General features: G+C 38.6%; 2 protein-coding genes across 4 annotated transcripts in view; both read right to left on the bottom strand.

The window, feature by feature from the left end:
• The window catches only part of PDE11A (phosphodiesterase 11A), a 169,275-nt gene extending 165,370 nt beyond the window's left edge, over positions 1–3,905 (bottom strand). The window contains exon 1 of one of the 2 annotated variants that reach the window (XM_087949668.1): positions 2,192–3,905. In XM_087949668.1, the coding sequence (XP_087805794.1) occupies positions 2,192–3,016 (825 nt within the window). In that variant the 5' untranslated portion in view covers positions 3,017–3,905. The remainder of the gene's footprint in view (positions 1–2,191) is intronic. The other variant, XM_087949667.1, reaches the window with a different exon arrangement.
• An 11,262-nt stretch (positions 3,906–15,167) lies between these two features.
• LOC113412454 (cytochrome c, testis-specific) lies at positions 15,168–23,782 on the bottom strand. Of its 2 annotated transcripts, XM_087949672.1 has the most exons (4): positions 23,641–23,782; positions 20,884–20,937; positions 18,939–19,113; positions 15,168–15,373 (listed from the first exon to the last, which is right to left on the bottom strand). In XM_087949672.1, exons 3-4 carry the CDS (start codon positions 19,105–19,107, stop codon positions 15,225–15,227), a joined length of 318 nt encoding a protein of 105 aa, XP_087805798.1. In that variant the 5' UTR covers positions 19,108–19,113; positions 20,884–20,937; positions 23,641–23,782; the 3' UTR covers positions 15,168–15,224. The 2 variants fall into 2 exon arrangements, with proteins under 2 accessions (XP_087805798.1, XP_026523910.1); XM_026668125.2 differs by lacking the exon at positions 20,884–20,937.
• Between the last annotated feature and the right edge of the window lie 493 nt (positions 23,783–24,275).

Here is a 24,275-nt window from a genome sequence, read left to right as displayed (position 1 = left end):
CTCAAATTATTCTACTTTGGATGCATTGTGCCAAGATCTAGCTCTCTAGAGAAGACTCTAATACTGGGAGAAAGAGAAGGAAAGAGAAGGAAAGAGAAGAGGATTACCAGCAGCAAGGTGGAGGGATTTAGTAACAATGGTGATGAGTGCACCATTGGAAGACCTGAAAGAACAGGTTAAGGATAGATCATCATGAAGAAAATGTATGTGATTGCTAAGAATTGGAAATAACTTAATAACACATAATCAATCAATCAAATTTACACTATCTGCATTTATAAAAACAAACTATATTTGGGAGTGAAAATGACAATATGGGTTATTAAACAATAAGAAGCTACAATTAAACACGTTCTGGATGGTGATTTACAGAAAAATCACGATGTAGCCCCTCCATTCCCATTACCATAAAGGTAATCTACATAAAAGCCATTTATTCTAGCCAACTTTTATCTACATAAAAAGTGTTTTCACTTATCAGATTTAATTTATTGCCAATTAATTCTAGAGGTATACTATAATAATATCCCTTTACAAGACTGCCTTTTTTCCTGCTAGACAGCTTCTCTTATTTAATAGCACTGTCCTACATACTAACCTGGGCACTTCCACCTAAAATGTCTTTATTAATCAGTCTAAGTGTCAACCACATAAAGGAAACTTGTTTTTTTTCTAAAAATGGATTTGTCTGTACAAATAACCAGGAACATTATTAAATTCTGGTAGTGACTAATTAGATAAGTTAATGAAAACATCTACATAATGTACAAAGCAGTTTAAAACAGCAAATACCATGTTAATGAGTATCAGACCAAGAACTAAAAATTAGTTGTGTGCAATGATTTGGATTCCATTTCGGGAACGGAGATGTGAATTTATCTGCACCTCTTTAAAGCAGTCAAATTTTTCCCCGGGATGTTAGCAGAATGTGATCCTGAGAATAGAGATGGCTGCTTTAAAAAGTTGCAATCAAGGGCATAGATATCTCTCTTGATGCTGCTGATCATATTGAACACTACCTGTGCATTATGACATCAGGATATGAACTCTACCCTTTCGTATTTGCGTCATGATGCGGCATGTAACAGTACAACTTATGTTGTAATTGATGTTTTGTCCCTTGTTTCCGCTAGATGCCTATGGGCAGGAGTTCTATATTTACACTCCACTATTTTCCAATGCATATTTTCCAAATTATTTATGGAATTATACATAGCAATATTAAAAGTAAAACAGTCAAAACCAAAATGTTTTCACATAAATCCATGATTTAAATACTATGCACCAACAAAACTATCCCATCCCTACAGATAGAACAAATACAAATGAATGCAATCAGAAGGGCAAATTGAGCCTTTTATTTTTACATAATGGTTATTACATGCATGTCATCATTTTGGCATCACTGTGGTTTGCTTTTGGATACACTGATAGGCACCTTCATGGGTCCAAAATTACTATATCTAGAGATCCAGCTAGAATTAAACAAGTGATCAGAAGTGCATTTACTTATTTGAGGGATGGTAAGACTGTAATGGTTATTAATCAAGAATCCATTAGGTTTAGCAGTCAAAGCAAGAATAAATGTCTCAGTACTAATTGTTGAAGAATAAAATAGACTACTTGTGTTTTGCTTCAGCCTCTAGTTGGCCATTGAGGAAAAAAATATGCATGACTTATCTTGAATCCTCAGTTTAATCTACTCAACAGCCATAAATTATTACACAGCTGCTGCCATCTATCTCTCACTCATCTGAATCGTTTAATCACACCCATACATGCACAAAGGGACCACTCACTCTTTCGACAACTACTTTGATTGCAAACACCCTTCTCTGACAGCACGTTGTATTTATGCATGAACGTATATTTAAACATAAATATGAACTCTCTTCGGCCCTCCTCCCATTCGCCACAAAACATGTATAACAGCTCCTAGATAACCGGCACCAGAAGGAGACCTCCTGAATTTCTGCAAAATATTATGCTTTCATCTCTAAACAGATTTCTTCCCACGCTGCCGTTCTGGATAGCTACAGTATGAATTTGAGCAGGGTTTTATTTCAGTGTTGTTGGGTTTGGGGTAGTTTTTTTTTTTTTTTAACCGTCTAAACCGGAGACCTTAGTTTTTATAAAGTTATTCTGTTATCGTTATCGAGTCGTCAAGAGGGCTGCTGAATGTCAGCCGTACCTGGTAAACGTCGGGCATATTGACGGTCTCGCCGTGCTCGGCCACATAACCGACGGTGCCTTTGCCCCAGAGCAGCTGCATCTCGCTGGAGTTCTCCGTGCTGTAGCTAGGCAGGACGGGGGCGCCGCCGTGCACGTCGAAGACCTTCGAGACCAAGCTCTTCTTGCCACCGGCGCCTTCCACCAGGAAAAGGGAGCCCCTCTCGGCGTCCACCATAAGGCAGACGAAGATGAGGATCTTGTAGCTGAGCGCGCTGAGGTCCAAGTCATTGGAAATGTCCTTGACGAGCTCCAGAAAGAACTGCCGCTCGTTGTGCTGCTTCAGGTAGCGCTTGTAGTCCAAAGCGGTGGGCGGGTACTGAGGCAGGTTGACCCGGGACTCGAGCAGGGCGCTGAGCAGGTGCGCCGTGGTGGGCGGCAGGGAGCTGGCCTTCCTCAGCAGCGCCCTTCTCCTCGCGCTGCTCAGCGGCTCCTGAGCCCTGTGGAGGTGCTCGTCGTAAGTCAGGTTCCCGTGGCTCGCCTTGGAGCGCGCGAAACTTTTCCTCAGCTCTTTCTGGGACCCTCGGTGCTGCAGCAGCTGCCCGCCGGCCGCCGGCTCCGGGCCGGGAGGGGCTGTGGACGAAGGGCTGCTCCGCGGCGAGAGGCCGTTGTGGTGGTATCTGCTTGGCTGCTTTGCCGCCCCGCCGTAGCTGAAGTCAAGCGCTCCCGCGGGAGCTGCTTTACTAAGGAAGGCGGTTCTCCTCTTCAGCCACTTCTCCACCAGCTCCGGGTGTCTGTCTAAGAAACCTTCCACCGCAGCGGAGTCCAAGCCGGCGGGGTTTGCCATGATCCCGGTAAACCTCGCTTTCCCCCTGAGGAACTTTCGGCGCTACTTAACGCCTCATGCCCCAATCTCCGTGGATCGCAAAAGCGGTGGGAAGTCTATAAGCCACTAATTCCCAACGTCCCGAGAAGGAAGCACCGAAGCTCCTTCACAAGGCATGAACCCCTCGCACGGTACATCCGAAGCCGTCCGGGGCGCTCCGCCGAATGGAGAAACTCCGCGTCGAGCTCTGCGTCTTACCGGCCAACGCTCTGCTTTTTCGCTCCATTTCCTGTTAATTTTGCTAGCGATCTGGCCCCATTCCCTGCTCTCTGAAAAGCCTTTCTCTCTCGATTTTACTTCGCCTCGTCCGCGTTCCACCCAAGCGCAAACGCTCGCGTACACACGCACACCCCGTTTGCTTCCCGCCTCCGGGTGTTTCTTGCGGACTTCAGCCGTCCGCCCCTCAGCTCCCGATTACCCAACCGGAGCTGCCGCGGATTCTCCGGGGACGGCCCGTCCAAAGCCCTCCTTGCGAACTATACTGTGCTGGCTCCTGACGGCGGCTGCGTAACCCGGCCAGAGCAGAGCCTCGAAGAAACGAGGGCGGGGAGGGGAAGGGCGCACGGGCCGAACGAGGGAGGGGAAGAGATACAAAGCAGAAGCCGGCGGCGAAAGAGGCAGCAGCGCCTTCTCTGCTGTCTGGAGGCGTTTTTTGTGCTGGAATTCGTGCAGCAGGATGAATGAAGGTGTCAAAGGGGAGGGGCGGATATTAATCGCTTTCCTCCCCCTCCCCCCCCGCAATCCCGTCTTCTCATTAAGCCGAAACAGAGATTGCACCAGCGTGGTATATACAATATTGGCTAATGGTTCGTCAAACAGCTCTCGGTGTATTCCAAGCCTTCCATTGAAGACGATCGAGCTCGGCGAAAGATGCCGCTGGGCAAAAGATGGAGTTGTACGGGGGAGGGGGAGGGGGCAAGAGACGAAATATTTTGAATGCGGGTGAAAGAATATGGGTAGAGATGGAAGGGCTGTGTGTGCGCGCGTATGCGATTTGTAACTTACGCCGCGCGCGTTTATGTTGAAGGCTGTGAGTTCTCCTGTTGGGGTGTAAGTTTGTTAAGGGGAGGGAAAGCCGAGGGATTTCACACCCGTTTTAAATACAATTATGAAGACTTCGGCCTTGCTGCTTTTAATGGAACGGTTCCAAACATTGATTGATTGGTTTGATTTGATTTGTCAATCGCTTACAAGATGATAGGTATAAGTATAAACATGAGTAAGAATACAGGAAATAGGTACGAATACATGGGGACAATAGGACAGGGACAGTAGGCACGATGGTGCACTTATGCACGCCCCTTACAGACCTCTTACGAATGGGGTGAGGTCAATAGGACAACTCTCCCCTCCCTCACTCCGCCCTCTTACGTTGCCATTAATATTTAAAATATTCTCCCTATGTAGGATGTTTCAAGGAAAGCAGAAGCTTTGGCAAGCTGTGGGTTAACAACAGCTGTAGTTTGGTGCTGCCTCCTTACTTTCCTGCAACCCTGTGTGATTCCATCCTCCAGTGTAGACATCACTCCTAAGAAATGGATCTTTCTTTAGGCAGGGAACCCTTGGTAGGTCAGCTCAAAAATAACCCCACTTAATGAAATGGGATTCCATTCAAGAAAGCAGGTGTTGGGCTTCCATTCTGATTTATATGGGATTATTATTATTATTATTATTATTATTATTATTATTATTATTATTATTATTATTATCATTATTATCATTATCATCATCATCATTATTATTATTATTATTATTATTATTATTATTATTATTATTATTATTATTATTATCATCATCATCCCTTAAGAATGAATGTCTCCTGCACAAAATGACTTGCTGATAAATATCACTGCCTCCTTTTCTCCTAAAAGAGAAGGCAGCGGCAAGATCTCGGAGGCAGTGGCTTTCTCTTCAGTTCTCACAAATACCTAAGGATAATGACAAAAACCCAGAATCAGGGACAGCTGACTGGCTTGTACAACCAGGTGCTCCCCCAAATGGCTAAGCACATGGTTGCCTTTCCACACAAATGTGCGAGTGCTAAGGTCTGCTGTTTCCATGCCTCCTCCTGCAGTGAGACAAAAATCTGGGCAGCTTCCATTGAGATGGACTGACATGGAGCTATTCTTATCCACACGCGGCGGAGCACATTTCATCGCTAAATTGAAGTTATGGATCTCAGCATGTGAGGATGCAAGGACATGAATGAAAGCAGATTCAAATATTCATGAATGAGATGTCAGGCCTTCTCCACGGGCTCCCAGTACACAGCAAGCCTTTAGCTGAGATATCTAAGAACTCAACATGCTTGGAAGGGAAACAAAATAAGACTGAAGCTCACCGGGAAGTGTTTTTGTGCTAAAGCTCAATCCCAGAACAGGTTATTATGTTAAGCAAATAGTATGTGTGCAGAGTTCCTTTCTCAGAATTTTCACCAACAATTGTAGAATTAGATTCACTTGACCAAAGAAATAGGTTCACAAATCGAGCTCCAGATTTTTAAAATGATATAAACTTGAGGACAGATCCAAAAAGAGATGAAGAGATCAAAGATGGACATATGGAACTTGATGAAGCTGAGTTGATCCTTAATGGAGGAGCATAGAGCAGCATATAAACTTGGTCAGTAACAGTAATTGAAATGAACAAAAGAACGGTCACTTCAAAAACTGTGACCTAAATATCTGTCCCAGATTATATAGCTGAATCAAGCAAAACAGACACAAGAAAGGAGCACAAAATAAATACTGGCTTCTCAGCGATACAGTATTTGCTATTACACTGCCATCAGATTTAACTTGGATCTATGTATCTGCCCTGTTTATAAGAATCATTTCCATTTTGCTTACTTGGCTAGCTCACTTGCTCACTGCAAGATGATGGGCTTGCAAAGTAACCTCTCCCGCTGTTCGCTTTTCCTGGGGAAGTAGCATAGCAGGAGCTGCAAAGCCTCCAGAAGGTTGCTGGCATAATCGGGGTTCCTTTTTAAGCATGTGCCATGTGGAAAGAAATTCCAAACAGGCCCTGCTGGTAAATTTTGTATGCCACAATGTGCCAAGATCCCTTTCTGCGAGAGTAGGCCCATTTCACCCTATTCTTTTCTCACCAGGATCATTTTCCCATCAATAGTTCAAGTGCTCTCCAGTCATCTTTGGAATAAACAGCTACTTTGACATGGAATTGACTATCCCCCACTGCTGATTCTGATCAGGTCTCTATTCTCTCCGTTCCCAACCACTCTCTGATTTCCCTCTAGGGTAGTGGATGACAAAGCTTAATGGATTTTATATGCCCTAGATGGTTTAAAATAAGGCAGAAAGTAGCTATGCACAGCTAAAGGTGCCTCAATTATGTGCTGAGGATCAGCTAAAAAGAAGGTCCTGAGGATACAGCAGAAAAAATAGTTGCCAAGACATGTTTGTGGTACAAGGGATGAAAGGCAATTTATTGATAATATGCTCAGGAAAAGATACTGTTGCTCCTGCTCTGGGTGTTTTTAAGAATCTGAGGCACCAAGAAGGTTTATTTTAGAAGGAGGATGTGATTGTCTCTTATCCTCAAAGCAGGTTAGTTGCATAAGCCATTATGTGAACTGCTTATCTAAAGTTTGGATTACAATAAGTCTTTTCTAGCTTTCCCTCGCCTAATGCTCTTGAACCTTTAATTTAGTCTTTATCTCTGATTATGATAGCAGAGTTATAGATGCTTGTTGGACAGTGGATTTCAAGAACACCTAGTTACTGAATGTGGTTTTATTAAGGGAAACGCCCCCGCCCTAATTTCAGTACAACTTTTTCTCTTTAGACTAGAGTGTATTTGGAAATTAAAGAAATGACCTGCTATGCATGGTCTTTGGAAGTTTTTTATGATCTCTTGTCTTAAATTCCATTCATCGTAATATTTTTGCCTCTCTCTTTGCTGCAAAACATGTTCGTATGGCTACAGTAGAAATCTATGCTTTAAGGCTATTGTGCAGACCGGAAACAGGCATGCTTAAATTAGTTGATGTAAATGTATTTAGATGTATCTAATTCAATATAGAACTGGCAGGCTCATAATCTGGTTTAATGCACATTTGGAAAAGGAATACCAATCTTCATACATGCTCCAAATATTTGCCATTAGAAAAGAACTGGACAAACAGGTGAAATATACAGATTCGCTGCATGTGAAGCAAACTTGCAAGTGTTACTATGTGACTTGTAAGGTGCCTTGTATTCCTCTTCCTTCTGCAATCCTTGTCAGACTTCAGAAATAAGATGGTCTGTCACATGTATTTTGGTGAAATACCCACTGTACATTTCCATAAATGTAGGACTTTTGGTTGGAGATAATGATGTGAACTCATGTCTCTCCTCTTTTGATTATTTTCTCCTTAAACTACATTAAATCCTGTACTGCCTGTACAATATTTCATCAATCTGGTAAATTAAGGATGTTTATATTGTAATATTTCACCATAACTGATTGCTTTGCTCTTATTATGTCAACTAAAGCCAAGAAATTTTCTATTGCAGCTCCAGCTGTGTCATCCCATCTGTTCTTTCAAAAGCAGGAGAAAATCTTCAAGACAATTTATAATTTTACGTTGCAGGAAATCCTGAGTCTGTCTCTTTTCTTCATCAACAACTACGGAGACTAATAACACCCTTAAGCAGATCCAAAACAAAGTCTCTAACCAACAAATGGAAGCCCAGAATAAAACAATATGAGATAATCAATACTGTGAAAAATTGCATTAACTTCCTGGCATCTCAGCTATATAGAACAGGAAAAAAAGTTTTGTGATTGGCATTAAGAATGTTCCTAATCAAATTTGCTTGATGGAATTAATGGAGATCTTTTTCTTCTTTTTCTGATGATTTCTTAATTGAAATTGAATAATGGTCCTAAAGCAGACTTTTCCAACATACAATACGCCATATTTAGAATTATATACACAGATCTCTTCATTTTCTTAAGCTCTGAGACCAAACAGATATATGGATATTACATTATTTTACATATTCAAATTTGTATAGCCACCCATCTCACCGAAGTAACCCTGGGCAGGGTCATAACAATTAAAAAAACAACCAAATGTGAAAAGGTTAAAACACATAAGATTCCTCAGTTAATGACCATTCACTCAGCTGTTCGAAGTTATGGCAGCCCTGAACAAATAGTACAAGTAGTCCTCGACTTACAACAGTTCATTTAGTGACTGTTCAAAGTTACGACGACACTGAAAAAAGTGACCTATGACTGTTGCAGCATCCCCATGGCCTCATGATCAAAACTCAGGTGTTTGGCAAGTGGTTCATATTTAGGACAGCAATTCACTTAACAAAAGTTTCCCTTAGCAATATAAGTTTGAGGCCCAGATGTGTTATAACTCAAAGCCTAACTTGTACTTATGCCTGGACCCTGCTATAATGGCCATTGCAATGACCCTGCAGTCACATGATCAAAAATTGAGCTTTTGGCAGGCTGCCTACACTTACAACCTCTTGGGGGAGGGAGAAATTATTTTCATTTTTATAGTGATGTTATCCTGTGAGGTGTTTTTTACTTATATCGGCCAATTTTTCTCTGACCTGAGAATTTTTTTTAAAAAAAGAGAGCTGAGCTGCATGTGTCATTTTAAAGGCAGACACTATACCGCCCTACTTGCAACATCACTGAGCACTCCCCCTACCTACTTCCTCTTCAGTTTGGAGAGGAGCAGGTGTGACCTTATTGTAAGCTGAGAAGGCAGTGCGTGATTAGGAGAGAGGTGCTCGTGGCCTCAGGAAGAAGACCTGGTGCAGCCACCTAGCATAGAGCTGGGTCGGATGCACCTTGTCAGCAGCAGGAGGAAGATGACGGCAAAGGCCAGATGAAGGTGCTAGAGCCTGCAGAGTGCAGGGTGGCAGGAGTAGGTGGGGCTACGCTGGCTGTGGTGCAGGGCAATAGTGGCAGTATTGGAGCTGAAGTAGAGTCCTGGGGGTAGTGGCAGCTGGCTGCGACTCCTGAAGTCCTGGGTCTCTACTTCAGTTCCAGTGCTGCTGGTGCCACCATTGCCAACGAATACCAGTTGGCAAAAAACCCACAGGAGCTAACTTCTTATAGACTGATTTCTCTATGTGGATTATAAATCATATACAAAAAATACTGGAAGACTTATATGCAAATCTATTGTAAATACGATTATTTAAAGTTTGGACTGTTCTTTTAGATCAAACTGATTTTATTCCAAAAAGAAATATGTATTTATACCTATTAAGAAAAGATTAAATATCACACGTTTTAGGGAAGTAAATATGACTCCTTCAGTTAAATATTCACTGGATATATTGAAGGTATTAAATTCTCAGGAGGGGACTTACTTTTAAAGCAGGTATTAAAGAGATTTAAATTTCAACCCTATTTTCTTAACATGGTTAATTCTACATTAACACAGACACACAGAAGAGGCTCAGCAATTATGACTGTAATTTTGAGAGGAATTAAATGAGGAGGCACCCATCACCTCTTTATTTAAGTTGGCTTTAGAAGTCTTAACAATTGTATGGCAGGCTAACAATCAAATTCAAGAGATTAAATTTGGGAACTGATATTTACTAATCTTATTTGCAGATGACATGGTATTTACACTGTTGAATGCTAGCTTTTCAGTCAAACATTAAGAAGAAACCTTGGACTGCACAGGCTGCTCACTGAGTTTTCGAAAAAATTTGATGTACTTCCATACTTCCCTTGCAACTCTATCTAATGCTTTAAGAAACCTAACTGCATTCAAATCCTTAAAAATATCCATAGATCGACATTACTAAGAATTTTAAAAAGTATTTGGTAATATTTTACATTTACATTTAACATAAATCACCCAGAGTGGCATGATGGGCAGCAAGCAAATTTAATAAATAAATAAATACAATTTTAATGCAGCCTAGGGAGAAAAGGAAAAATCAGACCAATCATGTAAATACTTTTAAGACACATAGCAACTGTTGAAGTTCTTTCAAGTCCTAATTTTTTATTTCAATCCCATCCATAAGAATTTTCAGATTGGAAGCTTGTTTTATTTCTAGGAATCTAGACACATTTTATATTGACCACAAAAACAAAGGCAGGGAGGTTCCAAATTTTAAAAGCTATTGCCAAGCAACCAGTGGTGGGATTCAATTTTTTTTTACTACCGGTTCTGTGGGCGTGGCTTGGTGGGCGTGGCAGGGGAAGGATACTGTAAAATCTCCAGTCAGAGGTGGTATTTCTACTACTCCAGAACTGGTCAGAACCTGCTGAATACCACTTCTGCAATAAACACAAATCATCTGATTTCATTTATATTAGATAGAAGACTGCCTAAGCCAGTGATGGCTAACCTTTTCAGCTTGGTGTGTCGAAAATCGGGAAAAAGTGTAGCCTTCCTCGGGTCGTGTGTCACTTCAAGAAATATCCATAATTTGGTAATATTTGCAGCCCTAATAAAGAAAGAGTTATATTTTTAATATTTTTATTATATTTATTAGTTCAAAAAGCAAAAAAACAAATAATGATTTACCTTAGTGACTTTTCTGTTGCTGAATTGCATTTGCTAAATCTTCAGCCTCAGAAGAAGAACCCTGCCAGGAGAAAGAAATTAAAGTCAAGATGATGTCCAAAATAAGGGGTTTTTTTTGGTTTGTGTTTTGGAGATTATTATTATTTTTTTGGGAGGGTTTGCATGGTGCTCTGTGAGGATGGTGAGAAGCAAGAACTGCAAGAGGTGCTATGGAGGCAATTAAAGCTTAGAGGAGCTGGAGAGGGGCTGAATGCTGCAAACTTGACATCCAAGCGGTTTACAGTGGGAGAGAAGAAGGGAGAGCCACAAAGACAGAAATGCAGATTTTAGTATTAATTGCACTTACAGGACAGCCACCCGATGCTGCTTATCGTGAGCTGGTTGTTGTGGTGCAGTCCTCCTGCGATGTTTATGACGGACTGGGCTGGGGTGATCACACAGGGCTGTGAAATTCGTCTCCCTGGTCTCAGGGCTGCAGGTGCAGGATGTGGGGATCGGAAGGCCACCTTACAGGGCTGTGAACCTCATGGATCTCCTTTCCTCCTGTAGCGTTCCTGAGGTAATGAAACTGACAAACCTCAGTTTATGGCGGTTAAAACTGGTTCTCTGCTGCAAAGATCTCGCGGCAGCGGTGACACCACGCCTCCACGCAACAAGCAGGGAGCAGGGATTGGAGCAGAGCACAGGCAGCCTCTAAATGTGCAGGTTTTCCCCACACCAACAGGCATGTCAGTCAAACTGCCTCGGCGTGTCACGAGTGACACGCGTGTCATAGGTTAGCCATCACTGGCCTAAGCATTGAATCACTGCTTGACATCCTTAAAAATGATACACAGTATATATTTTTTTGGCATAAGCTAAACAAAATTTAATAATGTCTTTACCAAGGCAATTTTTCTTTTCTTTTTTTTTTAAACAAGTTTTATTCAGTTTTCCATATTTTAATGTCTCTTTTTAGTGAACAGCATGATTACAGGTTTCACATATACATACAAATATGACCATGATTACATATTAAATTTTTATATCCAATTCCTTATCTTAACAGTGCTTTTATACATTTTCTATTTTATTGTATTATTCCAAATATTTATCTCATTATTTAATTCAGTTATGATAACTTCATAATCATTATACTTTAGTACTTTTAACTGTCACATTTGTATATTTCATCTTAAATTCTAATTTAAAAAAAGGCACTTCTTCTATAAATTGGTTTCCCCCCTGAAATCTCAATATAAGTGCGCCACCTCTAAGTTATAAATTCATTTATTTTCACCCCTTTTAAATCTCATTAAAACATTTAACATTAACTAAAACATTAAACTTAATAATCCCTTTAAAACTACATAGCATATATAAATCATATTCTGCATGATTTTTCTCCTTTTAACTTTCATTAAATTTCCCCCCAAAAAATGACATATTAATTTACTCATTCAAACAGTAAAACAATCCTAAGCCCTAAAGTTAATTCCATTTCAGCTCTCCTCCTATATCATTTCATTGATTTCCATATATTTAATACACATATTCCATTAATTATCCCATTCATATTTAAACCAAAAAAGCCAACATTCCAATCTTAAAAATATTTCAATGTATCTAATATACTTATTCCATTGTTACAATTATCTCTACATAAAGAGGAAGAGCATTATATTCCATTATCCAAAAAATAACAATTCTGTTTCTCCATCTTGTCAGTCTATATGTCCCTATTTCGTAACTATAAATTTATTTATATTACCCCTCAATATCTTGCAGAATCCCCTTTCTATATAATAATCACCCATTATCTCTGCGTCCAATTAAGGATTTTCCCATTTTTTTACAATTCCCATATTTGTTTCCAAATCCTGTTTCTTGTCCCTTCTTTCCCCGTCTTTTCTCCTTTGTTCTTTCACTCCAGTTTTTATCCCTCTCTCTATTTATAGCTTCCTTTCGCCCTTTGAATATCTGCTGACTCTTTTTCCCTTTTTTAATTTTTCAGATATTCCCCTTTTTATTTAATTTCTTAAATCTCCTGTATTTACTTCCAACTCTTTTCTTCTTTCTTTCAAGAGTTCTTGGTTCTCGATGATCACTAAAGATGGTGTCTTCTATGATTTGCTCCACCTCCTCTTCTGCCTTTTGTCTTTGTTGTTCATATTTTGCTGTCGCATTTTCAATAAATTTTAAAGCAAAACCCAGCGATTCACCTCGTTCTTGTAGTGTTTCTTTCATTTTTCTGAGTTCCATTTTTAATGCCAGAAGATAAATTGCCATTTTACAACTTTCTAATTTGCAATTTAATCTAAATAGTATCTCTAAAGTTTATTTCCAACAGTCAACTTTTCTTCCTCTCAAGTTTTTAAGTCTCCGCTAATCCAGTGCCAAATTCATGTCAGAATCAGCAATTAATCCAAGGGCAGAATCTTCCTAATTCTTTCTTTGTTACAATGTTTCAATTTTTCAAAGTTCTTGCTTTATTGTATCAATTTCCATGCAATTTCAAGAAACAAGTTTTTTAAAAGAAAAACAAGTTGAGCTTAACTGAGATGGCACTCTTTATTATGCTAAGTCTTCACCCCCTCTTTTCTTTTTTCTTGTCTATTATTCAGAGCTTTTTAAACCACAATTTTCCAACAAGAAAAAGATCAAATCCAGTTGATATTAAATTTCCTCTTTAACAGTCTATAGTTCAGCTTTATTAGTGCCAATATAAAATCAAAGTATACTTATCCAAGTTGATTATATAGTTCCTTCTCCAGCTTCTACCTTTTGCGGTTTCGAAGCCCCGACACTATCAAAAGCAATTCACACCTTTTTTTTTCTCTTTTTGTTCGTCTCTTAGATCCTTTCTTAAAGATTCTTTGAAATGTTAATCCTAGGGGTATCTTCCATTTGATTATATCATCCCGTTCCTCCAGCTGTTCACTTCTTTCTCTCTCCTGCACAATCTTATTCCAGTCTAATCTTCCCCTTCAGGGTGGCCATTTTAGACCACCGCTTCAGGCGTCTTCAGGAGGGAGCAATTGCCAAGCCGGGGAGGGGATTTGCGACTCCCCTCTACCCAACTGACGATCTCCCCTTCCTCCGTCACCCCTACGAGGTAGCTTCTGCCCGGAATCCAAAGGATTGGGGCTCTCCAACGCCGAAGCACGAACCAAAGCCGCGCACGATCGCGGTCAGCAGCCCGTCTTTGGGGAAGCTCAAAACAGCAAGTCACCAAGGCAATTTTTCAAATGGGAGTGGGAAGTATTTTACATTGATAGGTAGCATCTCTCCTCTAGTACACCAACATTTATTTTTTTAAGGGAAAGATCAATATGGATTAACCCAATTAAAATTATATAAGAATTATATTTTTATAGGATAAATGGTTATATACTGATACCAGCCAGTGTAATAAAGGCAAGATTGAACACAGCACAGGTTGTCTTGGTTTTTTGGTATCACTTAACACTTCCCTGGATTAAAAAAAAGGAATTCTGCAACTTGTCTATTCATTGAGAACTTAATATAAAATTATTTGGCACTTTCAAAAGGAATTCTGTAATGTCCAAGATCTATATGCTACTATTTTAAATCCAGATGGGGAAGTTTACTTGGCTGAAACAGTGCTTGGATTTAAACAATTCGATAGATGAACCACCATGACAATTGTTATGGAAATCAGGCTTTCCTCCTGTCACTATCCAAGAGTTGCAACTGAAGAAGTTACACAGGTAGCTTTTAACCCCTCCTTAATTAGCATGTACCCTACACAATCAGTTTTCAAACTGTTGGAAGGACTATACAGAAAACGGACCTCTTTACAATATCTAGGGGATGTGCAATAAGTTCATAACCTTTTGCTACAGAACTTTTAATGAAATTGTTTCAGATTTTTTAATTAAATCAGTATTATTACAAAACAAAGGGTCTCCAGACATGGGTATTTGCATCTGTTAATATGATCCAATGCTTCATTTAAAAATAAGGACTGACTGACTATTATTGCATTATTCAAGACTGAACATTTTTGGAGAACTTCAACAATTGTTTTAAGAAATATAAACAGCTCCTATCACAGGGCAGTAACTCTATTGAAATCTACTGTATGATGCAATATTAATGCAATATCAGGGGTTTTCAATTCAATGTATAGAATGTGAAGGATGTGTTTGTGTTTATTTTCATAGTCATAATGTACACCGAAGATGGTATTTAATTTCGTTGTAGGATGTGCAATGACAATAAAGTAAACCATAATGATGAAATAACTGGAGAAGGTAATAGGTCTCTCTGTGACCTTATTTTTTTTTCCTTTTCTCTATTCTATTAATTAAATAACACACAATCATTCCAAAAAGTCAACTTCCATAGAGATTTATATAAGCCAAGTTGTCTATCTATTGTTAGTAAACTTCCAATTCGTTTATTTTTTTGTCTCAAACTGAGAAATTTGTAATAGGAACAACTCTGCATAGTATACATATATAAAAGGAACAACTGACTAGTATTGGGATATGGGTATGTGTGTAAAAAGAAAATACACTATTTTCCCTTAATTTTTAAAGAAATAATTTTATTTTCTTTAAGACAATAACTAATAAACCCCTGCCAGAACAATAATAAAACACCAGATGGAATATTTTGGTATTCAGAAACTACAATATTTCATGATGAAGTTGCCTTTTTCAAATATGTAATAAGATCTGTTCTTTCATTTTTATTTTTAATGCCAGCAAAGATCATTTTTGTTCCAGGTATATATTTCTTTGGATCCTCTAAATATTCCATCAGTGTATTTTCATTCCAGACAATACCTGAAAAATATAATTATGCAATATCTATTTCATATTCTATTAATATTGTAATAGTAACCAACCAGTTACAGGTTTTAAATCAAAGTATATGCAAAAAATTAATTTCCAAAGCTAAAAAAACATTTGTCAAGCAAATTCCAGTTTTTATTATTATAAGATCTCATTTAATATTCAGTACATATCTGATACTCTATTTAACTTTTGAAGCACATTTTAGTTATCAACTGGTTAATGTTGATTCCTGAACTGGTAAATATTTTAGTTGTATTATTGAAGTAAACACTTCAGTATCTAGAACTAGGTTTCTGACTTTGATATCAAAGCCATATGGCATTATCTTTCTAATGTAATCAAATGATTATATATATATATGGTATTCAGCTTTGCTTCAGTATTTTCCCATGTCATTATAGTTGTGCTTTTAAAGTTGTAGCGACGTTTCGGCAGAATCTCATCTGCCATCATCAGGCTTGTGTATTGTGTTCGTCTGTGAGTCAGGCTTTCGCAGCCATCCTAAGAAACCCCAAATATAAAATTGACCTGGAAAACCAAGGCAATTATGAAGTCCCCTGCACATCAGGCCCTGCCACATACATTGGACAGACCAATAGAAGAATAAGTACCCGCCTGGATGAACACAAAAATGCAGTAAAAAAGCTGGAACACACTTCCTCACTAGTCCAACACATGAAAGCCACAGGTCATAGCATTGACTTCAATGGCACCAAAACTCTAGCCACTATAGAAAACCCCAGCTACAGAATTATCAGAGAAGCCATAAAGATTGAAAAAAGATCTGAAAGCATGAATAGAAGAGATGACTCCACCAGACTAGACTGTCAATTATCTGGAAGCCTGCACTCACAAACAAAAAAATCTCCACACCACAAGCCAAGCAAACACCTAGGCCCAAACAGACCCTACTCCCCCGATACCTCCAGCTCAAACACACCCCAGCCAGGCACTCAGATGAAACCTAGCTTCCTAATAAATGATAGCCGTCTGTTTACCCAAAGCCAAGCCACACTAAAAGCCTCCAATACAGGAAACACAATGTTGCCAGCCAATCAAGACAAAAAAAATGCTCCAAAACAGACAGAAGATATTAGAAACACCAATCAAGCAGAACACAGCAAACTCCAAGACCAATAAACACAAACCAAGACTCCCAACCTATCAGGATGAAGAAAAAACCATTCTGGCACAGCAGTAGGCTAGCACCAAATTAAAAACAGAAACGGCTGTGAAAGCCTGACTCACAGATGAACACAATACACAAGCCTGATGATGGCAGATGAGATTTTGCCGAAACGTCGCTACAACTTTAAAAGCACAACTATAATGACGTGGGAAAATACCCAAACAAAGCTGAATTCCATACATATAAATACCCACGAAAACTTAAGAAAACATATATATAAAAACACAATTAATATTACATAATAAAATAATCAGGATTAAATAGTAATAGTTAACAAAACTCTGTACAAATGCTGAAAGCGTTCCTTCGCTTGAAAAAACCTAGTGGCTTCCTTTCTCCTCCCAAGCAAAGGAATTTGATCTTCTTTTTCTCTTTATCTGTGCAACATATATTTTAAAAGGCCCCTTGGATGTTGGGCAAGGAGTCCCCCCCCCCTCTTTTTCTCTTCAACAAGGAAGTCAGACCTAAGCAAAGCAGCCCACAGCTACATCTGGGGCTCAAAGAAAAATCTCCCTGAGTTTTCCAATGTGTTTGCATTGATAATCCCTTTCTGAAACTATTGTGGACAATTTAATTAATTTAATTCAAATGTTTCAAGATTGACAGCAGTGGAATTTCAGCAATCTGATTTACCTGTCGCAATGCAAGCCATTACAGCACAAAAAGAAAAAAGTATTGTAGTTAGGAAAGATCAGAACCCAGTTCAAATTCCTGTTCAATCATTAAAGTAATTAGCTGGGTTTCTTGTAGGGTATATGAAAATAAAACATTACTCTGAACAATTTCACACACACACACACATCCATCCCATGAAAGTGCTCAAGGTAATGGAGTGTATATTAACATATATACTGTATATATTGTAAATAACGTTATAGTTCTATATTGCTGTACAACAGTGGAAGAACAAGACACTGCACTGTAAAAGAATTGTAATAGGTTTTATTTTCATTACAATCCAACAATGTTTTTATTTTATTTATATAATCTATATATGCTGCCTCCATCCAAGATTCAAGGCAACTCACAGCATAATAAAAAGAACAATAGTCCAAAAATATTCAGTATGTAAAATGTCATATCTTTGCAATATTATGAAACATACCAACAATAACATCAACGATCAGACGGCAAATGAATTGCTATTCTTAAATTGCAGACTTTTCATTCCTTTAAAAGACTTTTATGGCTGCTTGTCTCATTTAAAGCTTCTAAGAGGCTCACAAAATCCATAAAACCAAAAACAGACCCCAGGCACCAGACAATCTCCCTACTCAACCTCATCCTAGCCTAATGTTTGGGGAAAGAGCCAGATCTTGGCACACTCAAAAAACTGTCTAAATATTAAAAAGGGAAGGAGCAATTCTAACTTCAGGTCGGGAGCAAGTTGTTCCATGTCCTGGTTGGGAGGGGAGGGCTAATATTGAGAAGTAGGTACCCACCACTCTCTTTCTTGACCACCCTATATTAAACGGGGATTCTGCAGATGGTCCCAAATGTAAAATGGTCCCTAAAGTTATAATGGGCTTTATAAGTAATAACCAGCTACATTTTGCACCACTCTGAATAGTCCTCAAAGGCAGCTCCATATAAAGAGGGCCCAGTATCTAGTCTTTGAATATAGAAAGCTTAAAAGTAAGCACCATGATTGAAACATAGCAGGCCCCTTTATGTTTAATGAAGATTTCCTCGCTGTTGGCTCTAGAATTGCAGCTTAATATGACTAAAATTTTATTGACATATGCAATAAATAAAAATCTGCACTGACATAGGCTCCTTGCCAGCTCAAACTAGTACACCTAGTGTACTACAAACTGTCAAGCTTCACCATTGGATCTTTGCTACATAGGACTGAAAGCAAGGCACAGTTCTGACCCAAATTCTTGCAGCATTGGCCTAAGTAAATGCAAAGCACACCAAAAATAGAATGAACTATTAATCTAATAATATCTCAAACATCAAACATAAATCATAGATACTCCCGAAAGAAACAGAGTTTGCACCTTCACAAAAATGAAAAACCTATAACTCTCACATACTGATGACTAACAACTCCAGCATCCCTTACTAGGGTATTGGCATGCTAACCAAGGATGTTTGGGATATAGTTTGCCACAATTAAGAGTGCAACAAACTCTTATTCTAGCATTATATTCAGTATATTAGAAAGTTGTTTTCGGAAGAAATTTTTTTAAATTTTAAAATGGGAAGTAATCAATAATTGACATTTTTATTTCCCTGACTCTGAAGCCAATTAATTTAGGGGTACTATTTTAAAATAATTTAATATTGACCCAACTTTTTTATAAAGCAATTTTCATCAAATTGCTCCTACAGTTGTGCCTATTTTCCTATATAATTTACCTTTATTCTTGTTTGCTTCTGTATAAGAAAATCCTGCAGATTGCCCTGTTTTCCGGCCAAAGAGTCCCCAGAGATTGGGGCCTGTCTTGTGTTTTCCACCTTTTTCAACCGTATGGCATAGTGAACATTTCTGAACAAAGATCTTCTTACCCTTTTCAAAATCACCCATGGTAATCTGTGGGGGGGAAATGAATAGAAATGAAAGTCTGACATGTTTTAAACTATTATTTTAAATGTATCTATTTCCAGCAAAAAAACATCGTAAATCAATCATATGATTATGGGATGCTGCAAATGATCATGGGTTTGTTAGAGTACCCAAAATGCAGTCATGTGGTTGCAAGGGAGGAAACAGTTGTCAGAACTTTGAATCCAGGTTGTTAAGTACCTTATTTTGGGTCTATTGTAACTTTGAATATTGTTGACATTTGTATGTCGAGGACTTCCATAAATAGCACTTGATTCTGAATATAGATATATAGGAAGATGCCCTATTGTCAGATTGTTGATATAACTAGTTCATAATTTTCAAAACCAACAAGATGCTATTTTCCAGGGTTTCAGAATAGTTTTTTCTTAGAAATATCCAAATACTAGGTTTTCCCCCATATGTGAACTATTATTTAGTTATATAGTAGTTTTAAATTACTCATCATTCTTGCAGGTGCCAAAGCAATGTGGTGTATGATTGAAGTAATACATTATTATTGTTGCCTTCATTGCACATTGCTTCTCTTCTTGGGAAAAAAAATCAAACTGAAAATCCTAAGTACAGGTGATAAATTGCCAGTTTTTTATACCCTAATAGCCTGTGTGTAGAAGCATTTTTACTTGGTATCCAGATAATGTAGAGAAATCCTGGGGGACTTCTCCAGGATATATAGTCCATAACACTGGCACAGTAAGATACCACTGTAAAGAAAGGTTCCTTGAGAAAAGGTTAAATTTGAAATACAAGTAGTCCTCAATTTATGACCACAATTGAGCCCAAAATTTCTATTGCTAATCAAGACAGTTTTAAGTGAATTTTGCCCATTTTATGAACTTTCCTGTCACAGCTGTTAAGTGAATCACTGCAGTTAAGTTAGTAACATAGATTTAGACCTTGTTCATCAGAACGTTGCAAAAGGTGATCACATGACCCTGGGACACTGCAACTTCATAAATACATGCCAGTTGTCAAACGTCTGAATTTTTATCACATGACCATGGGGATGCTACAATGGTCATCAGTGTGAAAAATGCTCATTAGTCACTGTAACTTTGAACACTCGCTAAACAAATATTGCGAGTTGAGGACTATCTGTATGGCTTTCCCAAAGTTACAACTGTTAAGTCAGTAGAGTATCAGGTTTCTTTTTTCATTTTAATAATATTAAAGTTGAAATAAATTATATGAATATCTACTCTTTCAATCAACAAAATATAGCTTGAAGTGAGAAATACCAACAGTATTAATACAAAGGTAATATGGAAATAAATGTGAAGTGAAATATAGCTTATTCAACAAGTAATTCGAAGATATTTCTTGAAGTATATGCATTCCAAAAGAATCCCAGTTCTTCAAATGAGTATGCAGAAAGATTGGGACAAACAAGATATTAAAAAAATCTAATTGTGTATATTTATTTTTGAAGTGCCTGCAAGCTATTGACTAACTGCAAGAATAAAAGTAGTAATACTGGTACACTGTACATATAAATCCATAATACAATTCAAGGGATTTTTTGCAATTATAATTTCACAGTCTGAATGTAAAACAGAGAAAGAACTATTTAGAGTTTTTTTCCTATTCCTACTATTATATGTTTTAAATTTATACTTATCCTCCTGGAAAATTAATTTGCAGTTAAGTTCTGCTACGTGCTTTTAACTACAAAATAAACGTTTAGGATTGAGCCTATTATATATGTGGGGATTCAAGTCACGGCCTTGCTTAACTCACAAGCTAAGCAGGGTTGAGTCTGGTTCAATGGGAGACTTCCAAGAAGTTCAAGAGCTGTAGGTTAGAATGGAAAGTAAAAGATAAAAATGCAAACACAATGGTAAGCTGCTTCTGAATCATGCCAAGAAAGCTGTTTGGCTGTGTTCATGAATAAGAGTCAAGCTAAACTCAAAATTTACCTCAGAAAACAAAGATCCAACACAGGCAATACAAAAGAACTGAAAATTGTATAAAGGAAATTGTAGTTAAAAAGTGGGAAAATAGATTTCAAGAAGCATCTTACTCACATTAAAATATCTTTAAATACATGCACACAGGGATAATCTTTAGAGAACTTGATGGACTTTATGGGGAAAAGAAATTGCAAAATTACTGTGCTTACTGCAGAAGACATGTAATAGGTACTGGGGTTAAGGAGAGTATATTGTGAGTCTGAGGCAAATAGCATGACCAGAGATGTGCCCTGACCAAAACAATCATATTGCTACATCCAAGCCCTGTTCATCTAATCTTTTAACAAAACACTGTAATCCATCTCTAAAACCATTCTTGATTTTTGAGGACAGAAAAGTGACTAGTGTAGCATGTTTTTAAAAATGGTTTGGGGAAATGGGACTATGAAGTTATTGAACAATTTAAAGACTGTTCTGGGCAAATTGGGAAAGGATTTTGAATAACTCTTTAAATGGCTAAGTCTCATTATAAAGAATAACTTGGCTTTTGTATAGGTTAAGCTCTATCTTCCTTTCAAAATTCTGTAACAGTGGATTCTTAGAAAACTTTCACATAGTTCCTTTCCATAGTCTCCTGAACAAATGTCACAAAGTTGTAAGCAAGGAATGGTCCTCTTTTAATAATTGGTTTGATAATTGGTTATAGAAAAATACCTAGACAGTTTTCACAACTAAAAGTTGTGCTCGGATAGCTATTCAATGTTTAGTTGTGGAAAAAAAGTTGAAGAAAATAATTAGAAAAGTTAAAAATAAAGCTTCCACTATATTATTACCTTTACATTTGGCATTTTGACTGTTTTTAAGGCTGTAGGAAACAACAACTGAATGAAAAATTGTTGGTGACCTTCTACCGCTGCACTGTAGAAAATATTTTAACTTACTGCACCTGTGTAAGGTTTGTTAATTGCACAGTGGCAGACTGTATGATGTATACTGAAGATGGCATTTAATTTCGTTGTACGAGGTGCAATGACAATAAAGCAAACTAAACTACAGTGGAACCTCGGGCCGCGATCAAATCAGGTGGTGAACAAAAAATCAGGTTATGATTAAAAAATCGGGTAGTTAAAAAAATGGCGCAGAAAGATTCCCTTTCCGCACTGATTTCCCCTTTGGCACCATTTTTTTGACTACGCACATGTGCAGTCACTTGTGCTTCCAGACATGACCAAGTCGGGTCACAACCGGAGTCCGAGAATGGATTAAGGTTGCAACCCGAGGCTCCACTCTATAGGGTCCAGTTAACATTATAATAATTTTTAAAAAAGTAATATAAAGCTATAAAGGAATTAGAAATAATCAACATAAGGAAAATCTTGAAAAAGTGTATTTTAAGCATTTTAACAGAGGGAAAAATAGGAAGAGGGTACATGTCAGAAACTTGTTAACTTTTCATATATAAAGCTTGGATTAAAATCATGCATGATATACTCTACATAGGTCCTCTTGACTTTATTTACACCTCTACAAACCTCATCGCACCATCAAAATAATGTCATTTCATACTGCACACAGAAGAGTCTATTGAAAAATGCACAGACCTGTTTTTTCTCTAGATGGAAGCAAGTTTCAATAAATTGTGAAAGATTACTAGCAAAATACAACAGCCGTACATAAAACTAGAGCATTTTATATAAAATAGATGTACAGGTAATCCTCGACTTACGACAATTGAGCCCAGAATTTATGTTGCTAAGTGAGAAATTTGTTAAATGAGCTTTGTTCCGTTTTACAACTTTTCTCGCCACATTTGTTAAGCGAATCACATCAGTTGTCAAATTAGTCACACAGTTGTTAAGCGAATCTGGCTTCCCCATTGACTTTGCTAGTCAGATCACAAAATATGATCACATGACTCCGGGACACGTCATAAATATGAACCAGTTGTCAAGTATATGCATGTAAAATCACGTGGCCATGAGGGATGCTGCAACGGTCACATAAGTGTGAAAAATGGTCGTGAGTCACTTTTCTTCAGTGCCGTTGTAACTTTGGACGGTCACTAAATGAACTGTTGTAAACTGAGGACTACCTGTATAGCTGAGGAATTAGTTTCACCTGAGGTGAAAAACTTATGTGTATTATTCAAAATTAAGATGCATTGATGGGTTCATAAGGGTAGGATGATGATTTGGGCTTGAAACGTGAAGGGTAGGAAGCTAAAATATTTATTGGAACATCTTTTAAAAAGAAAATTTAACAGGAAAAGAGAGGGAACGGCCCCTGGATCCGGGACTTCTGTCTGTGTGGCTGGGTCATCAGTGACAGTGAGCAGAAGGAGAAAGAGGCTCAACCTTCGATAATGAAATAGCAAGAGCACTTAGACTTATATACCGCTTCACAGTGCTTTACAGCCCTCTCTAAGCGGTTTATACACTCAGCGCGTTGCCCCCAACAATTTGGCTCCTGTTACCGACCCGAGAGAAATACTGGGAGCCAAGCACTCCGCAATAGCAGTAAAATATAGGCAGGAAAAACCCTTTCCCGCTTTTGAACAGCGGCCTCTCCTCTCCCTCCTGCCTACCTCCTTTAAGTCAGAGGCCGGATCAAGACACTTTCTACGCTAGCTTGGCCTTTCTCCTGGCTCGAGGCCGAACCCTCCCGCCAAACCGCGTCAAATCGAACGGGCCGAGATCACACTCCTCGCACGCATTTCGAACCGCCGAGCCGCCAAGAGAGCGAAAAGCCACTTGCGTCACAACAGCATCGACCAATCAGAGCCAAACGCGCCGCGGCTCGTCGACTGCCGATTGGGCCGTTTTAGCCACGGGACGATCTATCGGTGGCAAGAACCGCCGCCGTGCCTAGGCATCTCTTGTTGAGGAAAGCGGGGGATAAAAATGAATTTTTGCGCTTTCGATCGCCGGTGGAACATCGCCGTTGCCGGGACTTTCCTCAGCTGCTTTTCCTTTTTTTTTTTTTTAAACGTATTAGCCACATATCGGACCTCAGTGTTCCCTGGAGTTGGATAACGGCCAATAAACAAAACGACAACAGTAAATAAAGGGACATCGTCCTGTCACAAAAGTGTGTAAACCTGGAAAATGTTTAACGTTCAAGTACCAAAAATTTTCCCTTGCAAAGGATCATCTTTTTCCCACCACAGCTGCAACAGTGGTCAGAACACCCACCCACCCCCACCCCCCGCAAAAGGAAACT

The sequence above is a fragment of the Notechis scutatus genome, chromosome 1 (genome assembly GCF_049901735.1).
Source record: "Notechis scutatus isolate UNSWTSFEM ecotype Mainland chromosome 1, rNotScu1.2, whole genome shotgun sequence".
NCBI lineage: Eukaryota > Metazoa > Chordata > Lepidosauria > Squamata > Elapidae > Notechis > Notechis scutatus.
The sequence above is the reverse complement of the archived record's forward strand: the minus strand, read 5'-3'. Positions and strand labels throughout refer to the sequence as shown.